The sequence below is a fragment of the Myiozetetes cayanensis genome, unplaced genomic scaffold, assembly GCF_022539395.1.
Source record: "Myiozetetes cayanensis isolate MyiCay16 unplaced genomic scaffold, myiCay2020 scf10, whole genome shotgun sequence".
NCBI classification, from domain to species: domain Eukaryota; kingdom Metazoa; phylum Chordata; class Aves; order Passeriformes; family Tyrannidae; genus Myiozetetes; species Myiozetetes cayanensis.
The window spans coordinates 30497783-30514017 of record NW_026086605.1 but is presented as its reverse complement, the minus strand read 5'-3'; the positions used below and the strand labels follow the sequence as shown (position 1 = coordinate 30514017).

Here is a 16235-nt window from a genome sequence, read left to right as displayed (position 1 = left end):
GTTTTCATGCTTGGCTATTGAGCTTCAGGAGAGTCTGTTTTATACACTGTGATGGGGGAAGAATTTGTGTTTTGCCATTATCTCTGATTTTTGTTCATCTAAGGAAGTGCTTATTCCTAATGATCAAAAGTTGTTCTGTGTATAGAGGTAGGTCAGGCTTGATGAAGATCCTAATAACTAACCATTAGAGACAACAAATCTGGACTCAGACATGCAGACAAAGAGCAGAGTGACAGGCTCCTGATACTACAAACCAGGAATTCCCTGTCTCTACAGTTTCTACAAAGGTTGTGGTGATGATTTGACTGAGAAGTTTTCAGGTAAACCTAGAGGCATCTGTTCTGTCCTTCAACTTTACATCTTTATCACAGGGGCTGCTCCTTTCACATTTGTATAAGGCCATGGTCAGTTTTTTCCTTGCTTTAAAAGGTGAGGGATAGAGTGGGGACCATGGCAGCTGAATGAAGGCTTCTGAGAATCTTACTCTTCCAGCATGTAATACAAAGTAAGAGGTAGTAGCCAGGAATAAATCTGGTGCTTGTTGACCAAAAATCGATACAAAAGAAGCTGGTTCAGATAAGTCAAGTGGAGTCTCTCTTGATGGCAAGCTCAGTACTCACCTTCTCCAGCTGTATCAAATTTAGCAGCATTCTGTGGGATTTATTTCTTTGTTGGTACTGGCCCCAAGCTATTCCATAACAGATGAAAAAGGGTAGAACCAGGTTCTGCCCTTATGAAAGATATTAACCTTCATTCTCCTTTTGTGAGCAGCAACATCCAGGGTTATCTCATTTATCAGCTCATGCAGTGGAAAAAAAAATCCTATCAGCTACCACTCTCTTTTTACCCATCATAGATCCAAGGATCTTGCATTGTAGATCAGGTCAGCTTTGGAATATAAGGGCTTTTCTCCATTCCCAGTCATTGGCTGTATCTGTTTTCTTTGGTCAATGGACCAGGTGTAGGGCAAGTGGGTGATAAATTCCAGAGTTAATCTTGAATTTCTTCCTCCTGAGTCACTCTCTTCCTTTTCAGTCTTTCCATGTGAACTGCCAGGACTTTAAATAATGGCTATAGGGTGGTGCTGCTTCATCCTGGATGCAAATCCAGCCTGATGTGCATCATGCCCACCTTTGTCCCCTGGTGACCTCATGATCTGATTCCATCTTGGATCTTATTATGCTTTGTCACCTGCTGGTTCTTTGATGCTGATTTAGAAATAGTTTTTCTTTTTAAACCAGTCTCCCCATCTGCCCTCCTATGATTTAATAAAACACTAATATTAATGTATACCTGTGTAAAAAATGTTTTGTCATGGGCTTTCAGCAGCTGCTATAGCTTATCTGTTACTTGATACCATGGTGTGATTTATTTCGCAAATATACTTGGTGGAGCCCTAAATTCAGTGATTAAATTGAGCTAAACCACAAAACAGCCTTTTGGCCCTTAGCCTTTCCCCAGATCAGAGCTGTCTGTGAATTCTGTGCTCTTGCACAAGTGAACACTAAGTCCCCCTACTTTGTCCCCTGGCATAGATGTGTTAATCCAATTCTGAAACAGCACCTGGCAGGTTATATGTTGAGAATGAACATTTCACCGCTTGTTCTGGCTCTTGTGGTTTTTGGTCCCTTCCAAGGTGCTGGTGCCTTGGGACTCTGCAGCGTAAGGTAGTGATTTTAGTGGCTGAAGAACTTGGCATTTTACATCTCCTTTTCCAGTTTCCATGGTTGCAAGCAGTAATTTTGCAACTTGGGGATGGAGGTAAGGGTGTTGCGTAGTCTCATAAATTTTTTTGTATTCTTTTTGACGTGTTATTTCCTAATGGCTCTCTGAAGGAGTCACTTCAAAACTATACTAAAACAAATACATCTCTGGAATAGATTGAAATATGGAGTAGTTACAAAGCTCTTTCATATAGTTTCAGGGAGTGTGTCCTTTGGGGGTAAATGTTACCATACTGGTGGCCTGAATTTTTCAAATAGTTCCCACTCCCACCATCCATATTAATTCATGTTGGAGTTTGGTGTCTCTTTCCATTAGATTTCTCCAATAAAATGGTGACACTGTAATTGTGGTTGGCAACCCATTTGTTTAAAGGAGTTCCTGGTTTACATGTTTAGTCAGTTTACTTGAGACATGTTGAATTTTTTTTTTTTTTCCCATGGAATAACTTAGAGAAAAACTCTACTGAGCAGGAAAGGTTCTTACATGCTGTCATTCTGAACTGTCATCTGAAGAGTTTGCTCTTAACAACTAGGTAAAATGCTTTCTTATTTTCATGCTAAGGTATGCTCTATCAGTCTTATGGGGCATGTTTAAGTACAGAGCTAAGAAGTAAATGCCTGCAGGATCACCCCATAATTCCTGATTAATCACTCTGAGTGAGTGATTGTTTGTGGGGTTTTGCTGAAGAGAAAAGGGATGATAATTAGCTACTGCTCTTTGAAAAAACCCACTTGATTATGTTTTTTATATGCTAAGTGATGATATAAAATATCTGGACATTTCAAAGTGGATCCATAAGGGTAGATTTATGATCCTGCACAGGCAACTCACTATTGGGTTTGGATCTTCATCCTCTTTCTTTCTAGCAGAGAAAAATGCAACTATAGCTTTAAATATAATGAACTGTATTTTTAACACAAGTTCATGGTTAGGATCTGGTTATCTATTGTGTACTAATACACCTACTTTAATACAGAGAGTGAGAGAGATTGTGTGTGTCTGTTGTGTTTAATTTTGTGTACCAGGGGACTAGATAATGAAGTGATGTGCTTCATCTACAGATCTTTTGGAAAATTTCTCTAGAAAGGCAGTGTTTCATTACTGAGGCTGACTAGCCTGCATGCTATGGCAACCACAACTGTTTTTTAGTGATAATAATAACAACTCATTTAGCAATGAGGAAAAACTAAACAAAAAACCAAGCACCCTACAGCAATTTGAAGTGAAGCAACAGAGAAAGAAATCAGCAACCGTAACCATCTGCAAGCCATGTTTCAAAACACTAACCTTATACTTCTTTGGAGATAAATCAGCTTTATTTGGAATATTTCTTAAGTGCTAATCAAGTGAATGAATTAAATGGCTTTGTGTTAGATCTTGAGTCTACTCACATCTCCTGATTTTTGGCTGTTGTAGTCTTCCCTTCATCTGCAAACAATCACAGGTGACAATGTAAAAATAGAAACATCCTAAGAGATTTTTAAGATCCTGTGTTATTCTTATGGCTATCTTCTTTCATTTCCATCCATCTGCTCATCTTTCTTTAGAACTGGATTAAGGAGCTGAATCTTGTGCTGCTTTCTTTTGGGAACAGCCGTTTCTGATCAGACCTTTTCCTTAGTGGGTTTCCTGCTGCCCCTTATTTGGTGGCCTTTCTGTCTTTCTCTGGCTTTTTTGGCAGTGCCCTCTCTGAGACTAGTCACGCTTCCAGTAACTTTCCTCTGAGCTTTGCCCTACTTTGTTTTGTTGGTAAACTAAACTATTGCAGGTTGTACGTTGGTTTTAGCAAGTTTTGCAGTGGTCTGGGAATGTTATGCCTTTTCTTTTAATCTTTATATATGCTGGTTTGTTCTTGTCTAACCAGTTCAGTTTCTGTTCCAGTTTACCTTCCCAGATTTTACCAGACTTTCAGAGCTCAAATCCAGTTGTTTCGTTGTTGTTTATTTTTTATTTAAGTTTTGTAAATACATGTTTAGCATTTTAAATCAGTGTGATTATATAATAGGTTTTAGCACAAGCTTAACTTAGAGGCTACCTTAAAAAAAACAACTGTGGCTGTATTTTTTAGATCTTGCACATATTCCTGCTTTAATCATTCCAGTAGCCAGAAGGTTTCTGGCTACATTTGTAAGCATTTAATCAACTTGTTTTGCTAATTGTTTATACTGTAATTTGTTGTTAGCATCTGGTTTTATTTGAGTTGTCTAGATATTTTTCCAGGCTTCTGTCTGTCAGTCTCTTCAGGAGCTATTTCTGCTTTAATCCCTTCCTGAAAACTGGTAAACAGTATTAAAATGATCCGCATTTTTAATACATAGTTACGCTATATATAATGGAGCGGATTTAAGAACTTTCCTTACCATACCCACAAAGCTCTAGTTTTGTTTTTATTCCCAGTTTATTTTAATCTCTGTCCTGTGCAGTATGGTCATGCTAAAAATGTCTTCATTAGGTTGCCATTGATCTACAGCAGTGCATTTGGGCAGGCTGTGTCTGAGCCCTGTAATAACTTTGCTTTAATTAAGTTAAGTAAGTATATCGGAAAATTTAAAAAGTCAGTTAATTTCTAATATTTTTTTCATGTGTTCCTTTTCTAGGACTCTCAGATAACTGCATTGTTTTATCTAGTTACTTTTATTTAGCTTTGCCTGTTAATTTTAAACTGGCTTTGTTATCCACTTGAAAATTTTTTTTGAAATTCCAAGCTTTGTACTTAATACATATTTTGTGACTGACTGAAGCCCATATTTGCAGAACTACCATTCAAGAACTTTTGAAGAATTTTTAAATCAAATTGTTGTATAAAAAACCTCAGCTAATTTGTGTAACAGCATTTTAATGGAATATTAGGTTGGAAGAAAAATTGATTTGGCATCTCTGCTTGGTAGTTTAAAACCAACCAGACACACTGGCTAGCCTCGCTCCTTCATTTTGTTTTCTAGCCTTGTAAACATTTCCACATTCCATCTGTGATGTCTAGTCCATGCATGAATAAAATATGAAGTAATTGAATACCACATAATATGTCAGGGGGTTGCTGTTTGTTCTCAGACTTGAAACTTTTTAAGATCCCATGCTGAAAGCTCTTGGGTTTTTGGTACTCATTCAGGGCCCTGCCAATGAGGCTGTGGGCTAGAAACATGTCTCATTCTCTGTAATGTGGAAGAAACCATCTTGATATTGTACTGTTATTTATATCATGACTGTATTCTTCATGAGGATGCTGAGGAGGCAAGAGGGGTTAGCTCTCAGTTCTCTTCTCAGATTTGGAATCACAGAGAGGGTGCAGAGCCCACAGGCCATCCCAGGTATCATCCTCATGGGAGCCTGCACCCAGCAAGCAGCTGTAATTGGATCACAGGCAACTGGAAGTCTCTGTAGTGCTTTACCCCAAGACTGGTAACCTTTCAGGATGCAGGTTACACCCCAGATGAAGGGATAAAGGCAATATCTTGGTTGCTTTGTGTCCCTATCAGTTCAAACCCCTGTGCCGACCCAGCAGGTTGGGATCACAAGGCCATGAGGGTTTACATACTCTGTGTGTGTGTGTGTTTGAAGCCCTGTTATTTGCTCTGCATTTGGCAGATTGCAAAGTTCTAGTTGTGCAACCACGTACTTGTGCCAGGATGAAAAGTTTCTGGGCCTGTGTTTCAGTCTGGTGAAGGATAACTCTCAAATGTGCTGGTCTGTGCTGTAGTGTTTCCAGGAGCATTCAGTGTCTGTGACAAAATGACAGTGTGACACAGTAGTGGCATAAACTCACCCTTGCACCTTGCTGTCTTTGTCCTAACTCCTCCATCCACATGTAAATAAAGATTACAACTGTACCTTAGCCGTTATAGCTGTTAGCATGCAGCCCATACTCAAAATTTTATCTAAATAGGTAACATCTAGTTCCAACCCTGACTTTTGTTTTCGTGGTTAAATAATGAAAGAATACAGTTTAAATCAGTGTTTGACTAGACTTTACTAAACTTGCTTTTCCTAAATTAGAACTCAGTGCTTCTGACAGTGAAAAATGGACACCAAAACAGCTTATATCTGTTATTTTAAATAGCCTGACAGTTAATATATATTCTATATTAATGTGTGAATGAGATGTGAATATTAAAAAAGGTATCACAACAAATAATTTGTTTTCTTTATCTGTAGTTCTTTCTTCTGAGGAAAAAGGACACCACCGTTCCAGATGATGACCTGTGTTTTGTCAATTAAATTGCTGTATGTTTTCTTGCTGAAATAATTATTAGGCAAGCTTTCCTGAACATGTTTGTGACTTGCATTTTCCCTTTTCTCCCTCCTTGATTACAGTTCCCTGGCAGAGACCAGATTGCTCAGCAGACTACCAGACATTAGAAAACCAAATTCAGATATATCAAACTATGATCCCACATATGAAAATGACAGACTGTAGTAAACATGCATGAGTTGGTTTTAGTTTTTGAAATACCCATTTTTCCCAGCTTGCATTTGTATCCAGGCATATGTTCAATATGTTGCCATAGGATATTTAAGTAAATAGTTTCAGTAATAACTTTCCATGAGGATAATATCTTCACTTTCCATTGTCATGTCAAAAAGTATTTTTAGGTATATGTATATATTTGCAAGTTCCTGCTTGGCTCTTTGGTTTCATTTTAGTCCGTGAACTGTACAAACTTCTACTTGGAAAATGAGGAGTATGGGATGCATACAGGATATAATGGGGAATTGTGGTTTGTAGAGAACAGTCTCTGGAGTCACCTTACAGCTCAGTTTTATTGTGTGCTGAAGCCATCTGTGTGACTTGCTGTTACCAATATTGTTTGGACAGCCCTAAATCAAGTCCTGAATGGGTCAGATTGTGGAAGGCAAGTTTATACTGGTATCCTTCAGGTTAAACCAACTGATGTCCAGCCTTTCTTTTTTTTTTTTCCTGGCATAAAAAGTATTAGCAAGAGGTAAGTTTGTGCTAGCTGTCCTTGTTTCACGAAGATCTATCTTCTGCAAACAGGCTTGTGTTTACAGAAACCAAAGTGAAAATAGCATGTGAACAGCAAAAACCAACTACGGTCAAAATAGTTGTGCATTTGCATAACCAAGTGGCATTTAAAGGGCTGGCCAGCTCACTTGGGTACAGTTTACTACAAGCCTTTCTTGTTGTCCTCTTCAGGCATCTCTCAAAACTGGAAGTAAAAGGCTCTGATTCTGAATAGCTCTGTTTACACATAGCAGTAGAAAACAAGTTTAACTGTCTTGTTACAGTTTTTGATAAATGGACATTGACATGGACTACGAAAGACCCAACGTTGAAACTATCAAGTGTGTGGTGGTTGGAGATAATGCAGTGGGAAAGACCCGTCTGATCTGTGCAAGAGCCTGCAACACAACCTTGACTCAGTATCAGCTGCTGGCAACTCACGTTCCAACTGTCTGGGCCATTGATCAGTACCGTGTCTGCCAAGAGGTAAGGACTGCAGGTGTACCCAGTGTGGAGCACATGCTGTGAGGTGGGACTGTTATTTATTGGCAAGCCTTGCTCTGTCAGGATGCAGCAATGAGCTCACAAGTATTTTATGAGTGATCTCTACTGCAGCCATGGTCTGATACACCTCTCATTCTAAAGTAAATTTTTTATCAAACCTATTTTTAGGAAGGTGCATATTCTGCCTGTTTTATGAAACACTGCATTTGGTGAAAACTACGTGTGATAGACTCTTGGCCTGGTGTGCTTTGGGCCTTCTTATGGGGCTAATTAGAAATGTGCTTGTTTGATGGAGGGAAAGAGAACGTTATGTGTGCTCTGTTCTAGGTCCTTGAACGCTCAAGAGATGTTGTGGATGAAGTGAGTGTTTCTCTCAGGCTGTGGGATACATTTGGGGACCACCACAAAGACAGGCGCTTTGCTTATGGAAGGTAAACTGATCCGAGCAATATTTTAAGAAGTACTTGCATTAAAATTTTAGGGCGGAAATAAATTGCAAATCTGACTTTTGAAAAGGAAGGACTTAAAAACAATCATGGGTATTCATGTTCCTGCCCACTGCAAAGAGGATTATCCTCTGCAAGGATTAAAAAGATATAAATATTTAAAAAGCAGCATAGTTTTACTACACTGTGTTTCCTTGAACAACCTGCTAAGCTCTGTCAACAACTGTTGTCCTATTTTGAATTTTAAAGAACATTCCCCAAAATAAGGTAGTAGTTTTACAAAATTGAACATCAGCATTCGCTGCCTGAATAAGCAGTGCATGATAGAATTGCATAACAAACAAGTAACAAGGAGAGATGTTGGGGAGTATCACTCTTACACAATGAGATACTCATTTTATTAAACCCTGTGATGTTGAATGGGCAGAAAGCCTCTTGAGAGCAGAGCTAATTTCAGGAAAGGTGAGGCTTTTCCATATTTTCTTAATTAAAGCTGAGGAAAAGATATTTATAGAAGAAAAATCAAGTGTCTGTTGATGAATGGATTAACCCTGGAAATTCAAAAAAAAAAAAAAAAAAAAGAAAAAGAAAACTAATGAAATCTAGATTTTTCCAGCATTATTTATATATCTATAATTTTTGTATTATATATATAATACAAAATATATATAAATTATTATATGTAATACTATATATATAATACTATATATATAATAATTTATATATATAATTTTTATGTGAAAAATATATATAGTGTGTGTAAGTTCAGCATCATTTCAACAAGGACCATAGCCAATGATAGTCTTTCTGGTTTGTTTATTTAGATCTGGCTTTGTGGCAGTACAGGCAGCAGAACAGCCATATTAGGCATACGCTGGGCTGAAGAGGAGTTTTGGACATACATTTTCATAACTGACATTTGGGGGGTGAGGTCTCAGTCCTCACACATTCTTTCACCTTGTTGAACTTTTTCATAACCTTTTCATACCTGCTTCCATCACTGCAGGTCATCAGACTTTCACAGATAGATACTTACTTTTTTTTTCCAGCTGGGAACACTCTTTGTAGAGTGTCGGTCCCAGCTTTGTGTTCCATGTTGCCAAAGCGTACTGTCTTGCTGTTTTTCTTCTCTCTCTGCTACCTGGTGACACAAGTGACTTTGAAGGATGATGCTCTTTTTTATTCTCTGCCCCTTAGAACTGCTCCAGAGGGTTCCGTAGGTTGAATCCACCCATTAAATTTTCACACTGTAGAACTCTATATGATGGTTTGTGCAAACCCTCCTTTGTGTACAGCACTGTGGCAGTTGATTTTTCACTAAGCCATGAATTACCTGGAATGTTCTGTGAGAAGCTGAAGTAATAACACATCTGGGCTACACAGCCTGTAGTATTTGTAATCAGCTTTGTCAGCGAAGTTACTGACTTTAAGGCAATATTGACCTTAATATTTAGTGAGACTGTGAATAGATACTGTTTTACCTTTTGGCAGCATATGGAGCCTGCATTGATAACTTTGGAGGCAACTTAATGTTTCCACTAACTGTTCCACTTTGATGTGGCCTCCCGATATTCTGCAACAGATACTGTGTCACTGAGAAGATTACTGGAGATTAGGAGAGCAGAATCAGGCATGTTCTGAACTCTGATCCCACGTTTACTGACAGGACTGGAAAGGGAGGAAACAACATGCTTAGAGTCTAATCCTGCAAACTCCAAGGAGGACGTGAATAACTTGAGATCTCATGGATTAAGCATATAAACACAGCAATTCATTTGTGATGTTGGCAGAACTGAACTTGTGTAGAATGAGGTTTTCTATACCCTAATTAATTTATAAGGCTGTTCTGGTTTTCCTGCAAGTTTGTTAATGAAGAAAATGACTGAAAACTCTAAAGAAACTACAAATAGAATTTCAGTTGTAAAATTTGGTGATTGTAAGCAGTGATAGGTACTTTGTTTTGAAATGCATTAATGCTGCATTTTAAACAAATTGTTCAGTATTTTATGTGGTTTAGCATTTGAAAAAGAGTTTATCAATGTTGAATGTTCACATTTATAGGAATTTATTTGAAATTGTCTCTGGACATTGAACTACAGTTTAATCAAATCTTGCAATACAGTGAAAGGTGCATTTTATGCCCAACTGCTCAAGATTACACCTACAAGTGCCCCATGTTTTGTTGTCTGAAGGATCACGCAATAATATTATCCTTTGGTTCCATTAAAAAAATTTTATGCATATGCCCCTTATGCAGGGCAAGGTTTATTTCAGCAAACAGTCAAGCAAGACCTCTAATTGTCCTAAACGTGGTGTAAGGAGAACCAGCAGGTCATTAATTCACCTGCTGCTCATTGGAAAAGTTTGCTTCATGCAGCTTTAGAAAGTTACATAAATAGATTATGCTATAGATGACAGGTGAACAGTTAATAGGACTTGGAGCAAAGATAAATCCTTCTTAACTCTTTATTTTTCACGGATAGAAACATTAGAATGACAAAAGGAATCTGTTTTCCACTATTTTCCTATGACAGAGAGAAACATTTACATTTCACTGAGGATGGAATCGTTAAAGTTTCTACTGCCATCCTTTAAAATGCGAGTGTGCAGAGTGAGATCAGCTTGCCTTTTGCTGTGTGGTGTTTGCTTTAATAACGACAGTCCTCCAGGAGCTTTGGGAAACAGTTCCTGACAGCTTAAGGGAGTGAGGGGGATGTGGCTGGAGAGACTTAACAGCATGACTTCCCCCACCCCCATAAACTGAAGTGTGTGCTTTAGTTTTGGAAGTATCCAGTTCAGTTTAGGCTGTGAGGCCAAACAGTCATTTATTGACGTTCTCCCATAGGGCTTTTATTTGGTGCAAAATCACTCCAAAACCTTGTAAAATGATAATGTCTTTGTTATGATTAATGTATTGATTTCTGGCTCCCAGTCACCTCTGTGTTTATTAACAGTCTCATCTCAGTGCTATGTAATTGTATTGTCTAAGTCTGCAGATAAGGTGTGAACTTCATTTGAAGCCCAAGTTGTTATTCTGTAGCAGTTTCTCTGGGAGGCATGTGTAAAGACAAGAAAACATCTTAATTTACATTTCAACTTGTCAGGATTCACTATCCTCCATCCTCCTGTCCAATCTGGTTTTGAATGAAAGTGTCAATGTATCAACATGTTCAAAATAATTCTAAAAGCTGGCTTGCACTTTTTTTTTTTTTTGCCTTTTGCATCCTTTTATTTTTATTTTTTTTCCAGGTAAAAGTGTTTGGCTAATTTGATGAATTGCCTATGTATCCTGGGGATTTTTTCCATGCAGCTCTGGTATATGTAAACATGAGCACAAATCTGCAAAGAGTTAATTCAGACTCAATCAAATATTTATTCTCAATACCGTGGATGGGATTCATCAGCTAATTCAGGCAGGATGATTTATTTACTTGCAACTTAAATAGGAGCTGTAGACCAAACAAAATCTGTTCCTACAGCATGGACAGAAAACAGCTTTATCCTCATGACTTAGAAATGTGAGTGAGTCTTGCTGTAAGACTGCTGACAGAGCCTCTTAAAATATGTTTAGAGTATTTCCTCTGCTGTGAATGGTTTTCATAAGCCTTGTGGATGTTGTATGTACACAGAGGAACACATGCATCCCACTTCTTCTGTGTGATTACAAGTCCCTTAACCGGTTACTTCAGTGTAATTGAATCCCTAAAAACAGACCTTCTGAATGCTGCTGAAAAAGGTCCATGAGAACAGGGGTTTATCACTGATGTTTGAAGATTTCCACCAATCTCTTTGAGGTTGTTTTGTTTTATGTTTATTTTTCTTAAAGGACAATAATGATATTTCTATTTAAAAAAAAAAAAAAACAAACCAAAAAAGAATCCAGCAAGACAAAACCAAAAAAATAACCAGGCAGCTTTGGTGTAAAATGGTATTTGCATTCAGCGAGTTCAGTGAGATTAGGGACTTCACAGAGTTACTGGGTTTGTCTTCAGTTAGATCAGTGCCTCTGTCACACAGCACCTGTGCCTAAGCTGAGAATGAATGGGCCAGCAACTCCCTTCCTTGAACCAGAGAAGGTCTGAGGTTTCAGAAATGCTTTGTGAATGAAAGGCCACACTTTCACCTCCAGTTTTGCTGTCCTTGTTTTTATAATTATCCACCTTCCACGTGCCCCACAAGCTATGTCATGGGTTGGAAGGGATCGTCAGAGATGTGTCTTTACAGCAGCAGGACTTAACAGACACAGAACAGTCTTTTGCTTTGTTAGCAAAGGGTCAGCTGATGGGAATCCAGAGTATTTTCAGTTCTCTTTCACCTTGGCTGCTTCCTTTTGCTGTTTTGCTGCCACAAAAAGACTGATATGCAGGATCTTCAAATCATCTTCAACTACCCAAATTTGTGAACCTCCCCATCTATTTTTGCAGTGGTTAATAAGCTACTCAGGTTCTTCATCAAGTCATCCTGAAGATCTCCTGAAAAAAGCCATTTTTTTATATATTTAGGGGTTTTTTTCATTTCAGTATGACTTAGGCTCAAGACAGACTAGAATAAGCAGAGAGGTTCACAGAAACAGCTTTCTCAATTAACTTTATTCTGATGTGTGTGTATGCACTAGAATTTTCTTCTTCCATTATCTGCATTAACATTTGATGCTTTTTCACTCAATTAATGGGATAGTATATTTTTATATACTCAAACCAGTGAAATTAATGCAGATCTACTTTTCTTTGCTGCATCCCATCGTGGTTCCATACTGTGAGTAGAAAGAGGTTGTTATGGAATTTCTGTTATGAATCCTTCGTTCTTTAAAAAGGTGTGTGCCTGAAGACTGTTGGTGGGGCCTGAGGCTCCACTCGATGTGTTTGTAGTCTCTCTGTAGGAGGACACCTCTAATTGCTTTAAACCTCCCTTGACTGGAGTGAAAAAGTGTCAATTTTTATTTGTAGTATAGCATCACTTTCCATTTTGCTCTCCAAAATCAAGGGCTGAGTGAAAAGAGGGTATTTGGGCTCTGTCCTAAAAGGCTGCAAGACAACATTAAAATCTTTCAGAAATGGTAAACCTGGGAAGTGACTTTCTGTCAAAGTCTTGATCTTAGTGAATTACTTCTTTGTGAGTAGGTGTTAGGTGGACTTCTTGTGCTGTTTTCTGCTCCAGGGGTCTCAGGATCTCAGTCTGGGTTTCCTCATGCATATGTCAGACTATGGAAAACACTGCACAACCAGTTGTGACTGTTTTGAAGTGAGTTCTTCTCAATAACTTTGTGACATCAACTTGCCAGCTGAAATTTCTTGATGGTTTAATTTAAATTAAAAAAAGAGAAGGAAACTGGGTTTGGTGATAGTCCAAAAAAAGCAAAATACATGAAAGTCCATATTTTCTCCACAGAGAAAATATACATCTAGCATCTCTTAATATTCAGTTTCCATGTCCTGTGTGACTTCATAAGTCACTCTCACACTGGATGCAAACCAAACCTTATCATTATTTCTTCCTATCTGCATTTTTACCTCCCTTTCTCCCTATCCACGTTCTTCAGCAGGACTTAAAAGGAATTGCACTTTTAATGAAATTTGAGACCTGGCTTTGGATCATCCTCTCCTTCTTTATTTTTTTTTTTTCCTGTTTCATCCTTACATCCCTCTGCTACCTGGAAATAATTTTTTCCTCTAAATATGCTGCTTCAAATGATGTTTTCACTAAATCTCTTCTTGCTTCTTTTCAACTCAGTATGTTTTTCTATTGATCATTTTTTTCCTGGTTTTCTTTTTAGAGGATAAGACCAGGAATAAAGAAATGGTTCATTTCTTCTTTTAGTTCTACTTTTGTAGTGTCTTTGGTGAAAATTAGATGGTTCTCTGTAGAGAGATAACATGTAGTTCTCATCTGTAAGCAGCCTCCTTACAATAACCAAAAATAAGATCAGAATGCCCACCTTCCCTTGTGTTTCTGGTTTCTCCATTGTTTTATTAATTAATTTCTTATTATTTTGTTTTCTGACTGTTGTCTGGAAAAAACAGTCAGCTGATATATCTTTCAAAAGCATTTTTAGTTATGTTCTTCTCAATGCCTTTGTATCATATTGTGAGTTTTGGGGTTTGCTCTGAGTTGATCAGACATGTTCCAGCCAGTCCTGTGCCTTGTCTTGCTCCAGCCTTTTCTTTCATCCTTCTCCACTGATCTCAGGCTTTACATCTTACTTTTATAAACCCCGACTTTGCTTAGGATACACAGAATATTTCAGTGTTTCAGCCTCAGTTAACCATCTCTAGTATCGTATTTATCATAGAATTTTTATTCCTCTATTAGAAATGCAGTAATCGAGATCTCTGCCCCAGTGAAGAGAAGGCATGTATTGGTATGTTATGGTGAACATATATACCTGATTCCAAAGAGAGTTTTCCTGAGACTACTGGCAAAATTTGGTCCTGAATCATGCTGGGGTACCTTGCAGGCAGACAGTTTCAACCACAAAGTTCTATTTGGCACCAGTTTTTCATATGTAAATATTGAACCAGAATTATATGTGAATTTACTTCTTATAGCCAGCACTAAAATAAACCAAATTCCAAGATTGTGCAAGCAGTCCTTAAATTACTTTTTTTCCCCCCTTTTGTTACATAGTTCCACACAACTTTGCTATTCTTTTTAGCATTATTGCTAATCAGGCATTTGTACCATGGGAGTAGCTCTTAAAAGCTTCTGCAGTGGAAAATGAGATATTTTAATCACCCTTTGTGATATCAAACCAGTTTTTGTCATTTTCTGTAAATGCACCAGTGTTTTCCTGTGAGTACTTTAAAGAACACAGACAAGATTTTAAAATGCTTAACGTTTCAGAATGATGTATTGTTTGTAAGGAATGTAAGGGAAAATTCCTTCCACTTTTGAAGCCCAGTCTCAAAATTTGCAATTTTCTTGAAGGTAGCCTTTTCTTCTTTTATTTGTTGTTGTTTCCCACTTAAAATGACATTACAGAAATGGTGGCAATAGACCTGCATGCGACTCACCACAACGTCTGGATGTATTTCAGGGCATTTTGACAGTTTCGCACATTACACCAGTGCTTAAGAAGCTTCACTGCTGTCGGTAAAGTATAGAACTAATTGATTCTCCTGCTCACATCCAGGGCACTGCATGGTCTTAAAGCCCTGCCTTGCCTGGATATCTTCAGTTCTTCACCTGCCAGGCACCCCCTGCATTTTAGTTTTTGTAGCCTCTCATCTGAGTGTGTGCACATAAAGTCCTGTGTCCTCAGGTCATTTTGTTACGCTCACCAGTCACTTAATGAATTTCTTCTCATTTCATGTGATGGCTGCAACTGCATTTACTAAAAACTGAGTCCACTTAAAACATTATCGGCCTTGCTTATCTGCACAATTTTGTTTTCAGCTCAGTGAGACGCCTGCATGAAAAATGTTGTGTAACTGAGTTAATCTCTCTCTTCAAAATGTATCTGGACTGACGTGGAGATGTAGCAGGGTTTTGTTCAACCACAAATGAGATTCTCAAATTAATTCTTAGATGGCCTTTTATGGCCTGAACCTGCTGAGTTTGAGAACTTGGGAGCTGGTACTTGCACTCAAGCTGCTGCCCTACACAATCTTTCCTTTCAGGTGGTTGAAGGATATGTAGGTAGAGAGCAGAGATAGCTCTTGTCAAATTCTGATCTCAAGTTGAGTAAGTTCAGCTGACCTCTGAGAAATCTTGGGAAAATTATGAAAAGTATGTAGGGGGAAAAATAAGGGCAGAAGGAGTAAAAGCAAAACTAGTTTTTATTGATAGAGAAATGTCTAAGGATTAGCTGTTCTGGTAAAGTCAAGAGAGTCTAACAATTTAGATGAACCTCTACCAAATTGTTTGCTCTGTAAAATTCTAATAGACTTTCTTACTTCAACCCTGCTTCTCAGAAAAAACTCATATCTAAAAATAGGGAAAAATAAAGCCTATAATAGGAAAAATCCTCTGGGTTGGTTTTTTCCACAGCCCCCCCCCAAGTCTATTCTTAATGTTTGATTTGATTAAATATGTGCAACAGACTTCTTGCCAACCAAGCTATAATTTGTCTATCCTTAAACTGATTATGTCAGATTTAACTCTTGTTAAGCTCTCTAAAACAAAGTATGTACTTTTGACTTGTTCTCTAGTAAGATGAGAATATAGCATAGCAATACAGTTCAATCTTCCTCCTTTTCCTCCTTCTCACTCCCTGCCTTGGTTTTCAGATCACACACATCTCTTCTTCACTCTCTATATTCCTCACAGCTTGCTTTCTTCCCCTTTCCAAACCCAACAGTATTATTCCATGACTGTATGGCAGATGATATCCCTTACACATGACCAGCAAATCTTGCATGCAGCAGTTTTCCCCAATAACTTGTAAACTACAAAACTAAAGGGAGCAACTTCTTCCTAGGTAATGCAGTGTGCACATTTCAGAAGGCAGCCTGTTCCTTTAATAAGATATAAACCCATGGTAGTGTGTCTCAGCCAGTTTATAACTCCAGATCCAGACTATAAAACATTAAATTTTTTAATACGCTTACCATGGAATATATATCATTTAACATGACTGTTCCCTTTAAGTTCTGTCTAAAATA

At 38.0% G+C, this 16235-nt stretch overlaps 2 protein-coding genes across 3 annotated transcripts in view; both read left to right on the top strand.

Annotated features, from left to right (window-relative positions):
- TMEM26 (transmembrane protein 26) overlaps positions 1-16235 on the top strand; it is a 386732-nt gene that overhangs the window by 137054 nt on the left and 233443 nt on the right. The gene's annotated exons all lie outside the window — the stretch shown is intronic.
- Positions 1-16235, top strand: part of RHOBTB1 (Rho related BTB domain containing 1) — a 54658-nt gene that overhangs the window by 21970 nt on the left and 16453 nt on the right. For both annotated transcript variants that reach the window (XM_050340698.1, XM_050340703.1), the window contains 2 exons: positions 6970-7171; positions 7517-7620. In XM_050340698.1, the coding sequence (XP_050196655.1) occupies positions 6980-7171; positions 7517-7620 (296 nt within the window). In that variant the 5' untranslated portion in view covers positions 6970-6979. The remainder of the gene's footprint in view (positions 1-6969; positions 7172-7516; positions 7621-16235) is intronic.